This window comes from Heptranchias perlo, chromosome 17 (genome assembly GCF_035084215.1).
Source record: "Heptranchias perlo isolate sHepPer1 chromosome 17, sHepPer1.hap1, whole genome shotgun sequence".
NCBI lineage: Eukaryota > Metazoa > Chordata > Chondrichthyes > Hexanchiformes > Hexanchidae > Heptranchias > Heptranchias perlo.
This window is the reverse complement of record NC_090341.1, coordinates 60,452,429-60,468,399: the sequence shown is the minus strand read 5'-3', so window position 1 is coordinate 60,468,399 and position 15,971 is coordinate 60,452,429. Positions and strand designations below refer to the sequence as shown.

Sequence of the window (15,971 nt, the reverse complement as noted above, 5' to 3'; positions counted from 1 at the left end):
AGGGGGGGACGGTGTTGAGTGAGGGGGGACGGTGTTGAGTGAGGGGGGACGGTGTTGAGTGAGGGGGGGGACGGTGCAGAGTGAGGGGGGACGGTGCAGAGTGAGGGGGGGGACGGTGCAGAGTGAGGGGGGGACGGTGCAGAGTGAGGGGGGGACGGTGTTGAGTGAGGGGGGACGGTGCAGAGTGAGGGGGGGACGGTGTTGAGTGAGGGGGACGGTGCAGAGTGAGGGGGGGACGGTGCAGAGTGAGGGGGGACGGTGTTGAGTGAGGGGGACGGTGTTGAGTGAGGGGGGGACGGTGTTGAGTGAGGGGGGACGGTGCAGAGTGAGGGGGGGGACGGTGCAGAGTGAGGGGGGGGACGGTGCAGAGTGAGGGGGGACGGTGCAGAGTGAGGGGGGGGACGGTGCAGAGTGAGGGGGGACGGTGTTGAGTGAGGGGGACGGTGTCGAGTGAGGGGGACGGTGTTGAGTGAGGGGGGACGGTGTTGAGTGAGGGGGACGGTGTTGAGTGAGGGGGGACGGTGTTGAGTGGGGGGGACGGTGTTGAGTGAGGGGGGACGGTGTTGAGTGAGGGGGACGGTGTTGAGTGAGGGGGGACGGTGTTGAGTGAGGGGGGATGGTGTTGAGTGAGGGGGACGGTGTCGAGTGAGGGGGGACGGTGCAGAGTGAGGGGGACGGTGTTGAGTGAGGGGGGACGGTGTTGAGTGAGGGGGGACGGTGTTGAGTGAGGGGGACGGTGTTGAGTGAGGGGGGACGGTGTTGAGTGAGGGGGGACGGTGTTGAGTGAGGGGGACGGTGTCGAGTGAGGGGGGACGGTGCAGAGTGAGGGGGACGGTGTTGAGTGAGGGGGACGGTGTTGAGTGAGGGGGGACGGTGTTGAGTGAGGGGGGACGGTGTTGAGTGAGGGGGACGGTGTCGAGTGAGGGGGGACGGTGTTGAGTGAGGGGGACGGTGTTGAGTGAGGGGGGACGGTGCAGAGTGAGGGGGACGGTGTTGAGTGAGGGGGACGGTGTCGAGTGAGGGGGGACGGTGTTGAGTGAGGGGGACGGTGTTGAGTGAGGGGGGACGGTGTTGAGTGAGGGGGGACAGTGTTGAGTGAGGGGGACGGTGTTGAGTGAGGGGGGACGGTGTTGAGTGAGGGGGGACGGTGTTGAGTGAGGGGGGACGGTGCAGAGTGAGGGGGGACGGTGCAGAGTGAGGGGGGACGGTGCAGAGTGAGGGGGGACGGTGTTGAGTGAGGGGGGACGGTGCAGAGTGAGGGGGACGGTGTTGAGTGAGGGGGACGGTGTTGAGTGAGGGGGACGGTGTTGAGTGAGGGGGGACGGTGTTGAGTGAGGGGGGACGGTGTTGAGTGAGGGGGATGGTGTTGAGTGAGGGGGACGGTGTTGAGTGAGGGGGGACGGTGTTGAGTGAGGGGGGACGGTGTTGAGTGAGGGGGGACGGTGCAGAGTGAGGGGGGACGGTGCAGAGTGAGGGGGACGGTGTTGAGTGAGGGGGGACGGTGTTGAGTGAGGGGGACGGTGTTGAGTGAGGGGGACGGTGTTGAGTGAGGGGGACGGTGTTGAGTGAGGGGGGACGGTGTTGAGTGAGGGGGGACGGTGTTGAGTGAGGGGGATGGTGTTGAGTGAGGGGGACGGTGTTGAGTGAGGGGGGACGGTGTTGAGTGAGGGCGGATGGTGTTGAGTGAGGGGGGACGGTGCAGAGTGAGGGGGATGGTGTTGAGTGAGGGGGACGGTGTTGAGTGAGGGGGGACGGTGTTGAGTGAGGGGGACGGTGTTGAGTGAGGGGGGACGGTGTTGAGTGAGGGGGGACGGTGTTGAGTGAGGGGGGACGGTGTTGAGTGAGGGGGGACGGTGTTGAGTGAGGGGGGACGGTGTTGAGTGGGGGGGATGGTGTTGAGTGAGGGGGATGGTGTTGAGTGAGGGGGATGGTGTTGAGTGAGGGGGACAGTGTTGAGTGAGGGGGATGGTGTTGAGTGAGGGGGGACGGTGTTGAGTGAGGGGGACGGTTTTGAGTGAGGGGGACGGTGTTGAGTGAGGGGGACGGTGTTTAGTGGGGGGACGGTGTTGAGTGAGGGGGGACGGTGTTGAGTGAGGGGGACGGTGTTGAGTGGGGGGGACGGTGTTGAGTGAGGGGGGACGGTGTTGAGTGAGGGGGGACGGTGTTGAGTGAGGGGGGATGGTGTTGAGTGAGGGGGGACGGTGTTGAGTGAGGGGGGATGGTGTTGAGTGAGGGGGATGGTGTTGAGTGAGGGGGACGGTGTTGAGTGAGGGGGGACGGTGTTGAGTGAGGGGGACGGTGTTGAGTGAGGGGGATGGTGTTGAGTGAGGGGGACGGTGTTGAGTGAGGGGGACGGTGTTGAGTGAGGGGGGACGGTGTTGAGTGAGGGGGACGGTGTTGAGTGAGGGGGACGGTGTTGAGTGAGGGGGGACGGTGTTGAGTGAGGGGGGACGGTGTTGAGTGAGGGGGACGGTGTTGAGTGAGGGGGGGTGGGTGTGCAGAGAGTTGGAAACCCTACTTTGACTTCAACCAATACCTTTCTGACAGTCCAGCAATCAAAATGTTCACAGTCTTTCCATCTCAACAGATAATATGGGAATGATATCCATCTCCCAGCTTCCTTACACACAGCCATCTGCTTGTTTTGAATCGAACATTAACTGAAATAGAATTTTTGTCTGGATTTGTTCGCTAATAGAGCAACTTTATCTTCGTTGATTTCTGAACAAATGGCCTTGCTCCTTTACTCACAGACCGAGCGTCTCCTGTCTTCCATTTGAAACTCAACGGGCCAGCTCCAGCTGTGAGCAGCGATCGAATGGTGCCAGCTGTTCATTAGACTTGCACTTGCCCCTAGACATTCTGTGAGCTTTTGCATCGCAAGTTCCTGTCAATGGGATAGCCAAATGGGGCAGTGGCCTCGACAGAGCATTTAGGACCTGTGTGAACAGGGCAAGTATCTCCTGAAACAATCAGATTCAGGTATCGTTAATAACAGCACAGAGACTGAATCAGGAAGTGTAAGTTAGAATAGTGAATTCAATGTCAAATCAGGTACAGAAAGTGAAATAAAGAGAGGGAAAGAAAGATTGAATTAAGAAATAGATCTGAAGGAATGAGACTCCACACTTGTAAACGTTAATTTTCATTGCCAGAGAGATTGTTTGGCAGTAATTAAGACTTACCACGCTGTTAAAATGATACTTACACTGGAATGGACAGGCCCTAACTTTTTTTGGCGAGTTCAGTCCATATCTATGAGGTCAGTACAGGAACTTCTCGCTGTTCAATACATTTGAACGAGGAGTCAGACAGCGAGATGCTGCTTTCAAGCAGCTTTTGGAGGAGCATCACATCTCGAACAGCAACATCCCGATTAACTGCACGTGTGCGGTCGCTGTTGAATCTGCATGTGAATAACGATGAGCCCTATTGGTCTCACTGTTACTTTTACGGCAAAATCTGGCCCAATGAATACAGAGTGGCCTCCATTTAAAACCTGGCTATTTAAAAAAAATTCTAAGAATTACAGAAATTCCTGTGTTTGTCACAGAGCTAACATCACAAATTGAGGAGGAGAAGCCATATAATATCATGTACCGAGACTTCCAAAAAGCCTTTGATAAAGTACCACATGAGAGACTCCCTCACGAACTAAGATCAGTGGAGATTGAGGGTAATACATGGACATAGATTAGTAATTGGCTGAAGAAAAGGAACAGAAGTATTTGTAAGTGGAACTAGGTTGCAATGAGAGGAACTATTGTGTGGGATGTTCAGGTGTGAGTGGTTGGTATATACAAATAACGAGAAATCTTAATGCATGCAGAGCAGTTAAATTTGCAGATAACACCAAGCTAGGAGGACTGCAGACACAGAGGAGAGAGCCAAGAACCGACAAGGAGAGCTTGCATGTGTGTATGTCTGTGTGTGTGTGTTGTGCATGTGTGTTTGTTGTGCATAAATGTATTGTGCATATGTGTCTGTGTGTGTTGTGCATGTGTGTGTTTGTGTTAAGCGTGTGTTTGTGTTGTGCATGTGTGTCTGTGTGTTGTGCACGTGTGTCTGTGTGTATTGTGCATATGTGTGTTTGCATTGTGGGTGTGTGTCTGTGTGTTCATACATGTGTATGTCTGTGTGGTGTGTGGTTGTGCATGTGTGTGTGATTGTGTTGTGCATGTGTGCCTGTGTGTTGTGCATGTATTTGTCTGTGTATGTGATGTGTCTGTGTGTTGTGGAGATGCTATCAATTCTCTTGGGGATTGTGCATGTGTGTGTGTTTGTGTTGTGCATGTGTGTTTGTGTGTGTGTCTGTGTGTTGTGCATATGTATGACTGTGTTTGTTGTGCATGTGTGTATGTTTGTTGCACGTGTGTGTGTTGTGCATGTATGTTTGTGTGTGTTGTGCATGTATGATTGTGTGTGTTGTGCATGTATGTTTGTGTGTGTTGTGCATGTCTGTGTATGTTTGTGTTGTGCATCTCTATTGTGCATGTGCGTGTCTGTGTGTGTTGTGGAGATGCTATCAATTCTTCTGGGGACTGTACCTGAGGTCTCATTCAGAGGATTTTGAGTATCTAGAGGGCCGAAGGATCTTAATTCCTGTGAGGGACATTTTGACTGTGCTCAGGATTGTGTGCGTCCAGTTATAGGTTCAGGTAACTTACGAGAAACCCAGTGCACTTGTAAAGGATGTTTCCATTTTGTCAGCTGATCCGGTCAAGATAAATCACAACACGAACAAGTTGTAACTGAGTGTTCTAATTGATCCTCAGCTAATAGCAAGGATGAGATGAACAGCAGCATTGGGATTCTGGTGAGTGCTGCTGTAGATCTTCACATCTATGGGAAATCCCTGAAACCTGCAGGTATGGCAACCCATTCTACACACCAACTCATCAACTTCCAATCCACTCCATTTCTCCACAGATTTTCCAACTTTGCAGAATCGTGTCTCTAATGAGATATCCTCCTTCTCGCTGTGTTTTTCTGCAGTGGTTGGAGTGAAGCTGGACTATGAAGCGTGGGTCTCAAAGTTTAAAATTCTAGCCAGTAACCAGACTAACCGAGACCAGATGGAACCACGAAAGGTAATGCCAACAGCCTCAGTGCAGAGGGGTGTGGGGCTGGTCATTCCAACTGACCAACACGTCACTGATACGCCATATAGAAACATCCTGACCCCTGTTATTGGACAGTGTGTGTCAGTGACCGTCCTTATTCTGACCCCCTGACCCCTGTTATTGGACAGTGTGTGTCAGTGACCGTCCTTATTCTGACCCCCTGACCCCTGTTATTGGACAGTGTGTGTCAGTGACCGTCCTTATTGTGACCCCCTGACCCTGTTATTGGACAGTGTGTGTCAGTGACCGTCCTTATTCTGACCCCCTGACCCCTGTTATTGGACAGTGTGTGTCAGTGACCGTCCTTATTGTGACCCCCTGACCCCTGTTATTGGACAGTGTGTGTCAGTGACCGTCCTTATTGTGACCCCCTGACCCTGTTATTGGACAGTGTGTGTCAGTGACCGTCCTTATTCTGACCCCCTGACCCCTGTTATTGGACAGTGTGTGTCAGTGACCGTCCTTATTGTGACCCCTGACCCTGTTATTGGACAGTGTGTGTCAGTGACCGTCCTTATTCTGACCCCTGACCCTGTTATTGGACAGTGTGTGTCAGTGACCGTCTTTATTCTGACCCCCTGACCCCTGTTATTGGACAGTGTGTGTCAGTGACCGTCCTTATTCTGACCCCCTGACCCCTGTTATTGGACAGTGTGTGTCAGTGACCGTCCTTATTCTGACCCCTGACCCTGTTATTGGACAGTGTGTGTCAGTGACCGTCCTTATTCTGACCCCCTGACCCCTGTTATTGGACAGTGTGTGTCAGTGACCGTCCTTATTCTGACCCCCTGACCCTGTTATTGGACAGTGTGTGTCAGTGACCGTCCTTATTCTGACCCCCTGACCCCTGTTATTGGACAGTGTGTGTCAGTGACCGTCCTTATTCTGACCCCCTGACCCTGTTATTGGACAGTGTGTGTCAGTGACCGTCCTTATTCTGACCCCTGACCCTGTTATTGGACAGTGTGTGTCAGTGACCGTCCTTATTCTGACCCCCTGACCCCTGTTATTGGACAGTGTGTGTCAGTGACCGTCCTTATTCTGACCCCCTGACCCCTGTTATTGGACAGTGTGTGTCAGTGACCTTCCTTATTCTGACCCCCTGACCCCTGTTATTGGACAGTGTGTGTCAGTGACCGTCCTTATTCTGACCCCCTGACCCCTGTTATTGGACAGTGTGTGTCAGTGACCGTCCTTATTCTGACCCCCTGACCCCTGTTATTGGACAGTGTGTGTCAGTGACCGTCCTTATTCTGACCCCCTGACCCCTGTTATTGGACAGTGTGTGTCAGTGACCGTCCTTATTCTGACCCCCTGACCCTGTTATTGGACAGTGTGTGTCAGTGACCGTCCTTATTCTGACCCCTGACCCTGTTATTGGACAGTGTGTGTCAGTGACCGTCCTTATTCTGACCCCTGACCCTGTTATTGGACAGTGTGTGTCAGTGACCGTCCTTATTCTGACCCCTGACCCTGTTATTGGACAGTGTGTGTCAGTGACCGTCCTTATTCTGACCCCTGACCCTGTTATTGGACAGTGTGTGTCAGTGACCGTCTTTATTCTGACCCCCTGACCCTGTTATTGGACAGTGTGTGTCAGTGACCGTCCTTATTCTGACCCCTGACCCTGTTATTGGACAGTGTGTGTGTGTGTTGTGAGATTCCCTCTGTCTTTCTGTGCACTGCTCTGCTGACGTTCCTTTTTTCACTGTGTTGGTGATCCTGTCAGTATTGTTCAGCTATGATCCAAGTATTAAATTTGTATCCATGTAACGCTGTCGCGATTTGTTGATGTGAATGGGTGAAGCTGGCTGACTCCAGGTGCCCTGCAGCCTGCTGTGAAAGTGACCACGGGCACGGAATGTAAAGCCAGCCAGAGGCAACACTGACCTTCTCTTCTGTTTATTGTACACAGTGCATGCCATCTTCAGACTGCGAGATGGATTGTGACGTCAACAGTGAGGTGGGTATGAGGAGGTGCTGTCTCGAAATTGTTATTACAGTCATTGTAACTAGAAAGATGCAGCAGTAGCTCTCCCAATGGCTCAGCTGGTACTCGATGTGTGAAGGAGACTAATAGACCACATCTCAGATACGTCCCATGCTCTCTGATCTCTGATCTCACCACGGGTGGTTCGAGGTGGCCTCAGTGACCATGCTGCAGACTGGGTTTGTGGTCACGATCGCTCTCCAATGCCTCCTACTGGGTGTTGTGTGAGTGTGTGTTGTTTTAGGACAGTATTGGGCTAGCTTGTGATTTCCATGTGTCTAACAGGCTACCATCCTTGAGTTCAGATTTCCCGAGAATACTGACTTCTGGCCGGTTATTTTTTATTTTTCTCACACTTTGTGCCTCCAGCTGTGGGGCTTCCATTCAGTTTAATACAGAAAGAAGTGGAGAGGCAACACAGGAATACCATGACAACCTCTCCCCTTCCTTCCCCATACCACAATACACAGGCCGCTGACTTCCGACTTCCACTTGACCCCAGAACTTAGGGAGACTGTTCTTCACTAAGGAAGCCATCAATGAGTCTTGTCACATGCTTCAGCCTGACCTCCAGCTCACCCCCACCACAGGCCCTGACAGTGGCTCTAAAGACCACAATCAGCCTGAGCCTTCCTGCAGCAGGCTTAAACCAGACTGACACCATGGATATCAGGAACATTAGACAATCAGCTTTGCATAGATACATAAAGCAAGTCACTGATGCACTGTTTACTAGAATCATCTCTGCCATGGGCAACAGACTGGAGCAAGGACAGGCCAACGCAGTTATACAGAGTGATGGGATTCCCAGGGTCACAGACTGCATCCACAGGGCACGACTAGCTCCCTTGATCAAAACCATCAACTACATCAGTAAGAAAGGAGTTGGATATCATACCTGACCAGTCCTACATATTATATTAGAGACTCCTTGCTTCCTCTGGGACCTGACACAATGCCTTCATTTTAAGGCAGCTCTCCATGCCAGCACTGCCTGGCCCTGAAAGGCAGAGCTCTAGAGCCATGGATGGGACCTATGAGCTCTCCCACGACTTCAGCACCACTGTAACGAGGTCCATTCTACCAGAAGACTAGAGTTCACGATTGGATATTGAAGACACACTTCAGGTCTTCAGGTGGCTAGATTGCTGTGGGGTTCGTCTGGTCACAGTCTCGAGCATTATGGTGGTCCTGGTGTGGGGGGAGGGTGCGTGGGGGGCACCAGGGACAGGAGGGGGATCAGCCTGAGGAGGATGATCATTGGCAGCTGCAGGACTTATTTATGCTTCATCAACACCTTTTCTTGACTGTCACATGTGGCTGCTGTATGGACAATCTTGTCGACATCTTTTCCACAGTTCACTGTTACCCACAGTTCACTATTACCCACAGTTCACTGTTTACCCACAGTGCACTGTTTACCCACAGTACACTATTACCCACAGTTCACTGTTTACCCACAGTTCACTGTTTACCCACAGTGCACTGTTTACCCACAGTTCACTATTACCCACAGTTCACTGTTTACCCACAGTGCACTGTTTACCCACAGTACACTATTACCCACAGTTCACTATTACCCACAGTGCACTATTACCCACAGTACACTATTACCCACAGTTCACTATTACCCACAGTGCACTATTACCCACAGTACACTATTACCCACAGTTCACTATTTACCCACAGTTCACTGTTTACCCACAGTTCACTATTACCCACAGTTCACTATTTACCCACAGTACACTATTACCCACAGTTCACTATTACCCACAGTTCACTATTTACCCACAGTACACTGTTTACCCACAGTTCACTATTTACCCACAGTACACTGTTTACCCACAGTTCACTATTTACCCACAGTACACTGTTTACCCACAGTTCACTATTTACCCACAGTACACTATTACCCACAGTTCACTGTTTACCCACAGTTCACTATTACCCACAGTTCACTGTTTACCCACAGTACACTATTACCCACAGTTCACTGTTTACCCACAGTTCACTATTACCCACAGTTCACTATTTACCCACAGTACACTATTACCCACAGTTCACTGTTTACCCACAGTTCACTATTTACCCACAGTACACTGTTTACCCACAGTTCACTATTTACCCACAGTACACTGTTTACCCACAGTTCACTATTTACCCACAGTACACTGTTTACCCACAGTTCACTATTTACCCACAGTACACTGTTTACCCACAGTTCACTATTTACCCACAGTACACTATTACCCACAGTTCACTGTTTACCCACAGTTCACTATTACCCACAGTTCACTGTTTACCCACAGTACACTATTACCCACAGTTCACTATTACCCACAGTTCACTGTTACCCACAGTACACTGTTTACCCGCAGTACACTATTACCCACAGTTCACTGTTTACCCACAGTTCACTATTACCCACAGTTCACTGTTTACCCACAGTTCAATGTTTACCCACAGTACACTATTACCCACAGTTCACTATTACCCACAGTTCACTGTTTACCCACAGTACACTATTACCCACAGTTCACTATTACCCACAGTTCAATGTTTACCCCCAGTACACTGTTTACCCACAGTTCACTGTTTACCCACAGTACACTATTACCCACAGTTCAATGTTTACCCACAGTTCACTGTTTACCCACAGTTCACTATTACCCACAGTTCAATGTTTACCCACAGTTCACTATTACCCCCAGTACACTGTTTACCCACAGTACACTGTTTACCCACAGTTCACTGTTACCCACAGTACACTGTTTACCCACAGTACACTATTACCCACAGTTCACTATTACCCACAGTTCACTGTTACCCACAGTACACTGTTTACCCACAGTACACTATTACCCACAGTACACTGTTTACCCACAGTTCACTATTACCCACAGTTCACTATTACCCACAGTTCACTGTTTACCCCCAGTACACTGTTTACCCACAGTTCATTGTTTACCCACAGTTCACTATTACCCACAGTTCAATGTTTACCCCCAGTACACTGTTTACCCACAGTACACTATTACCCACAGTTCAATGTTTACCCCCAGTACACTGTTTACCCACAGTACACTATTACCCACAGTTCACTGTTTACCCACAGTTCACTATTACCCACAGTTCAATGTTTACCCACAGTACACTATTACCCACAGTTCACTGTTTACCCACAGTTCACTATTACCCACAGTTCAATGTTTACCCCCAGTACACTGTTTACCCACAGTACACTATTACCCACAGTTCAATGTTTACCCACAGTACACTGTTTACCCACAGTTCACTATTACCCACAGTACACTGTTTACCCACAGTACACTATTACCCACAGTACACTATTACCCACAGTTCAATGTTTACCCACAGTTCACTATTACCCACAGTACACTGTTTACCCACAGTACACTATTACCCACAGTTCACTGTTTACCCACAGTTCACTATTACCCACAGTACACTGTTTACCCACAGTTCACTATTACCCACAGTACACTATTACCCACAGTTCACTATTACCCACAGTACACTGTTTACCCACAGTACACTATTACCCACAGTACACTATTACCCACAGTTCAATGTTTACCCACAGTTCACTATTACCCACAGTACACTGTTTACCCACAGTTCAATGTTTACCCACAGTTCACTATTACCCACAGTACACTGTTTACCCACAGTTCAATGTTTACCCACAGTTCACTATTACCCACAGTACACTGTTTACCCACAGTACACTATTACCCACAGTACAATGTTTACCCACAGTACACTATTACCCACAGTTCACTATTACCCACAGTTCAATGTTTACCCACAGTTCACTGTTACCCACAGTACACTGTTTACCCACAGTTCAATGTTTACCCACAGTACACTGTTTACCCACAGTTCACTTTTAACCCACAGTACACTATTACCCACAGTACACTGTTTACCCACAGTTCACTTTTAACCCACAGTACACTATTACCCACAGTACACTGTTTACCCACAGTTCAATGTTTACCCACAGTACACTGTTTACCCACAGTTCACTGTTACCCACAGTTCAATGTTTACCCACAGTACACTGTTTACCCACAGTTCACTGTTTACCCACAGTACACTGTTTACCCACAGTTCACTTTTAACCCACAGTACACTATTACCCACAGTTCACTGTTTACCCACAGTACACTGTTACCCACAGTTCAATGTTTACCCACAGTTCACTATTACCCACAGTACACTGTTTACCCACAGTACACTATTACCCACAGTTCAATGTTTACCCACAGTACACTATTACCCACAGTTCACTGTTACCCACAGTACACTGTTACCCACAGTTCAATGTTTACCCACAGTACACTATTACCCACAGTTCACTATTACCCACAGTTCACTATTACCCACAGTACACTGTTTACCCACAGTACACTATTACCCACAGTTCACTATTACCCACAGTTCACTGTTTACCCACAGTTCACTATTACCCACAGTTCACTGTTACCCACAGTACACTGTTTACCCACAGTTCAATGTTTACCCACAGTTCACTATTACCCACAGTACACTGTTTACCCACAGTACACTATTACCCGCAGTTCAATGTTTACCCACAGTACACTGTTACCCACAGTTCAATGTTTACCCACAGTACACTATTACCCACAGTTCACTATTACCCACAGTTCACTATTACCCACAGTACACTGTTTACCCACAGTACACTATTACCCACAGTTCACTATTACCCACAGTTCACTGTTTACCCACAGTTCACTATTACCCACAGTTCACTATTACCCACAGTACACTGTTTACCCACAGTTCAATGTTTACCCACAGTTCACTGTTTACCCACAGTACACTGTTTACCCACAGTTCACTGTTACCCACAGTTCACTGTTTACCCACAGTTCAATGTTTACCCACAGTTCACTGTTTACCCACAGTACACTGTTTACCCACAGTTCAATGTTTACCCACAGTACACTGTTTACCCACAGTTCAATGTTTACCCACAGTACACTGTTTACCCACAGTTCACTATTACCCACAGTACACTGTTTACCCACAGTACACTATTACCCACAGTACACTGTTTACCCACAGTACACTATTACCCACAGTTCACTATTACCCACAGTACACTGTTTACCCACAGTACACTATTACCCACAGTACACTATTACCCACAGTTCAATGTTTACCCACAGTTCACTATTACCCACAGTACACTGTTTACCCACAGTTCAATGTTTACCCACAGTTCACTATTACCCACAGTACACTGTTTACCCACAGTACACTATTACCCACAGTACAATGTTTACCCACAGTACACTATTACCCACAGTTCACTATTACCCACAGTTCAATGTTTACCCACAGTTCACTATTACCCACAGTACACTGTTTACCCACAGTTCAATGTTTACCCACAGTTCACTGTTTACCCACAGTACACTGTTTACCCACAGTTCACTGTTACCCACAGTTCACTGTTTACCCACAGTTCAATGTTTACCCACAGTTCACTGTTTACCCACAGTACACTGTTTACCCACAGTTCAATGTTTACCCACAGTACACTGTTTACCCACAGTTCAATGTTTACCCACAGTACACTGTTTACCCACAGTTCACTTTTAACCCACAGTACACTGTTTACCCACAGTACACTATTACCCACAGTACACTGTTAACCCACAGTACACTATTACCCACAGTACACTGTTTACCCACAGTACACTATTACCCACAGTTCACTGTTTACCCACAGTACACTATTACCCACAGTTCACTGTTACCCACAGTACACTATTACCCACAGTTCAATGTTTACCCACAGTACACTATTACCCACAGTACACTGTTTACCCACAGTTCAATGTTTACCCACAGTACACTATTACCCACAGTTCACTGTTACCCACAGTACACTATTACCCACAGTTCAATGTTTACCCACAGTACACTATTACCCACAGTTCACTGTTTACCCACAGTTCACTATTACCCACAGTACACTGTTTACCCACAGTTCACTATTACCCACAGTTCACTGTTTACCCACAGTACACTATTACCCACAGTTCACTATTACCCACAGTTCCTTGTCTGTGCTTAACAACCCATGTTGCTCCCATTCATGTCAAATCATCAAAGACATTACCAAACTTTGTGCCACCATAATTTTATTTATAACCGTGAGTATATGTGTGTGTGAGCTGTCCGTGTGTCTGTATGCTGTCTGTGAGTGTGTGTGTGTCTGTGAGTGTGTCTGTGTGATGTGTGTGTCTGTGTGTGGTCTGTGCGGTTTGTGTGTATGTGTCTGTGTGTGTGTGCGGTCTGTGCATGTGTGTCTGTGTGTGTGTGTCTATGTGTGTGTGCGTAGTGTGTGAGTGTGCAGTCTGTGTGTTTAAGTGAATGTGGTCTGTTTGTGTTGTTTGTGTGTGTGCAGTATGTGCGTGTTTGTGTCTGTATATGTGTGAGTGTGTCTGTGTGTGGTCTGCGTGTTGTATCTGGGTGTGTGTGCGTGGTCTGTGTGTGTGTGCAAGCTGTGGGCGCTAAATTGTTTCAGCGCTACACGGCCTCTCCGACATCCAAGTTTCCAGGGTGACGTGCTCCGGACGCCATCTTGGTATAGGAGTTAACACAGGCTCAGATAACGAACACTGGAACCATGTAAAGTAGGGAGAAAATGGGTTCAATCAGTGTACAACGCTGATTTAAAGTGATAGACACCATTTTGGGACTTGACGCTCAACTCAACGCACAGTCTTAACCCCGACCATCTGAACGTGTCTCAGAGTGTCTGGAGGACCCCCCCCCGCCCCCCCCCAATAGTGCTATTTAAAGGGACCATGCAGGATTTACAGCTTGGTTACTGGATTATTTCTTTTGGCTGCCGAGACATTTGTAACTGCTTTCGGAGGTCTCCTAGACTTGAATACTAGGACGCGGGGACATAGCCGAACATTTAGAGCCAGGACGTGCAGGAGTGAAGTTAGGAAATGCTTCTACACGCAAAGGGTGGGAGAGGTTTGGAACTCTCACTTGTGAATGTTAAATCTGAGATTGATTGATTTCTGTGAACCAAGGGTATTAGGGGATATGGGGCTAAGGCGGGTATATGGAGTTAGGTCACAGGTCCACCATGATCTCACCGACTGGTGGAACAGGCTCGAGGGGCTAAATGCCACTGCCACTTGCTGCCTCCTGATATGCGCCACCTTCTCCTGCAAGAAAGCGGGAGGTGTGTCTGAGTGATGTGCCTGTCATGGTTGAATAGCTGCCAGTGTGTGTGGCCTGTGAGTTGTGAGTGGGTGGCTTGAAACAGTGGTAATGTGTAAGGGTGAGAGGAAGCGTCTGATTGGAAGAGTTGAGTACTGATGGAAGGAGTTTATTGGTGTGTGGGTGATGGGGGTGCAGTGTGTGGTGCAGTTGGTAGGAGACACCACTTGACAGTTGACCTCTCTCACCTTGACCACTCGTGTCAAAGCATTGAACTTCTTCCTGCACTGTATCCATGTTCATGATGCTGTGCCCCTGGCATTGACTTCGTCCTCCGCTGCCTCCCACTGCCTTTTGAGTATATGTCTGGAGGGCCTCTTGCCCCCCCCCCCCGCCCCCCCGGCGGATATAGGATGTCCCTCCTTCTGTCCACCTCTTGCACCAGGGTCTCTCTTGCATCAGCAGAGAACCTTGGTGCACGCACTCTCACAGGCCTGGTACCAACTCAGATCGGCAGATTGGTGAGGTCTGGTGTGCAGATTGGAGGATGTGGGATTTAGTGGTGCACAACCTTTATTCAATGTTTTAACATAACTCATCAGTGTGTAAACATAGGGATGGGACCTGCATCTGTGTTTTACCTGTGCGATGTCTGATCTCCATTCAGACTCCGTGCAGACAGTAAACTGTTATTTTCAGCAAATAACAGGTACCAGCTACCTTTAAGAGATTTCTAAGAAACATCCTCCCTTTAAGAGATTGAGCTGCCCCTGCTGGTGGAAAGTGTGAATTGCATTGATTCCACGTGCAAGGCCTGGACTGGAACGCTGGTTGCAGGTGAATCCTCGGGCCGGCCGAAACTCGGGTCCTGCCTGTGCAGGGTCATTGGGCACGGGGTAATAGAGCATCACACTACCCGCGCCCAAAAACGGCCCTTATCCAATTTTTTCCCCCGTGTGTGTGATCTGTTTGTGTTGTTTGTGTGTGTGTGGTATGTGCGTGTGTGTGTCTGTATGTGTGTGTGTTTCTGTCTGTCTGTGAGTGTGTGTCTGTGTGTGTGTGTCTGTCTGGTGTGTGTCTATGTGTGCCTGTGTCTGAGAGTGTGTGTGTCTGTGTCTGTGTGTGTCTGTGTGTGTGTGTGTGTGAGTCTGTGTCTGGTGTGTGTCTGTAAGTGTGTGTGTCTGTGTGTGTGTGTGTGTGTGAGTCTGTGTCTGGTGTGTGTGTCTGTGTGTGTCTGTGTGTGTGTGTGTGTGAGTCTGTGTCTGGTGTGTGTCTGTAAGTGTGTGTGTCTGTGTGTGTGTGTGTGTGTGAGTCTGTGTCTGGTGTGTGTGTCTGTGTGTGTCTGTGTGTGTGTGTGTGTGAGTCTGTGTCTGGTGTGTGTCTGTAAGTGTGTGTGTCTGTGTGTGTGTGTCTGTCTGAGTGTATGTGGTCTGTGTGTGTGGTCTCTGTTGTGTGTGTGTGTTTCTCTCTGGTGTGTGTGTTTCTGTGTTTCTGTCTGGTGTGTGTTTGTGTGCGCCTGTGTCTGAGTGTGTGTGTTTATGTGTGTCTATATCTGTGTGGTGTCTGTGTTTGTGTGTGTCTGTCTGTGTATGCCTGTGTGTGTGTGTGTGTCTGTGAGT

At 49.0% G+C, this 15,971-nt stretch overlaps 1 protein-coding gene across 2 annotated transcripts in view; it reads left to right on the top strand.

The window, feature by feature from the left end:
• cacna2d2a (calcium channel, voltage-dependent, alpha 2/delta subunit 2a) overlaps positions 1-15,971 on the top strand; it is a 1,119,650-nt gene that overhangs the window by 1,017,024 nt on the left and 86,655 nt on the right. The window contains exons 27-29 of one of the 2 annotated variants that reach the window (XM_067999048.1): positions 4,776-4,868; positions 4,996-5,090; positions 7,039-7,086. In XM_067999048.1, coding sequence (XP_067855149.1) covers positions 4,776-4,868; positions 4,996-5,090; positions 7,039-7,086 — 236 coding nt within the window. Of the gene's footprint in view, positions 1-4,775; positions 4,869-4,929; positions 5,091-7,038; positions 7,087-15,971 lie in introns of both variants that reach the window. The other variant, XM_067999049.1, reaches the window with a different exon arrangement.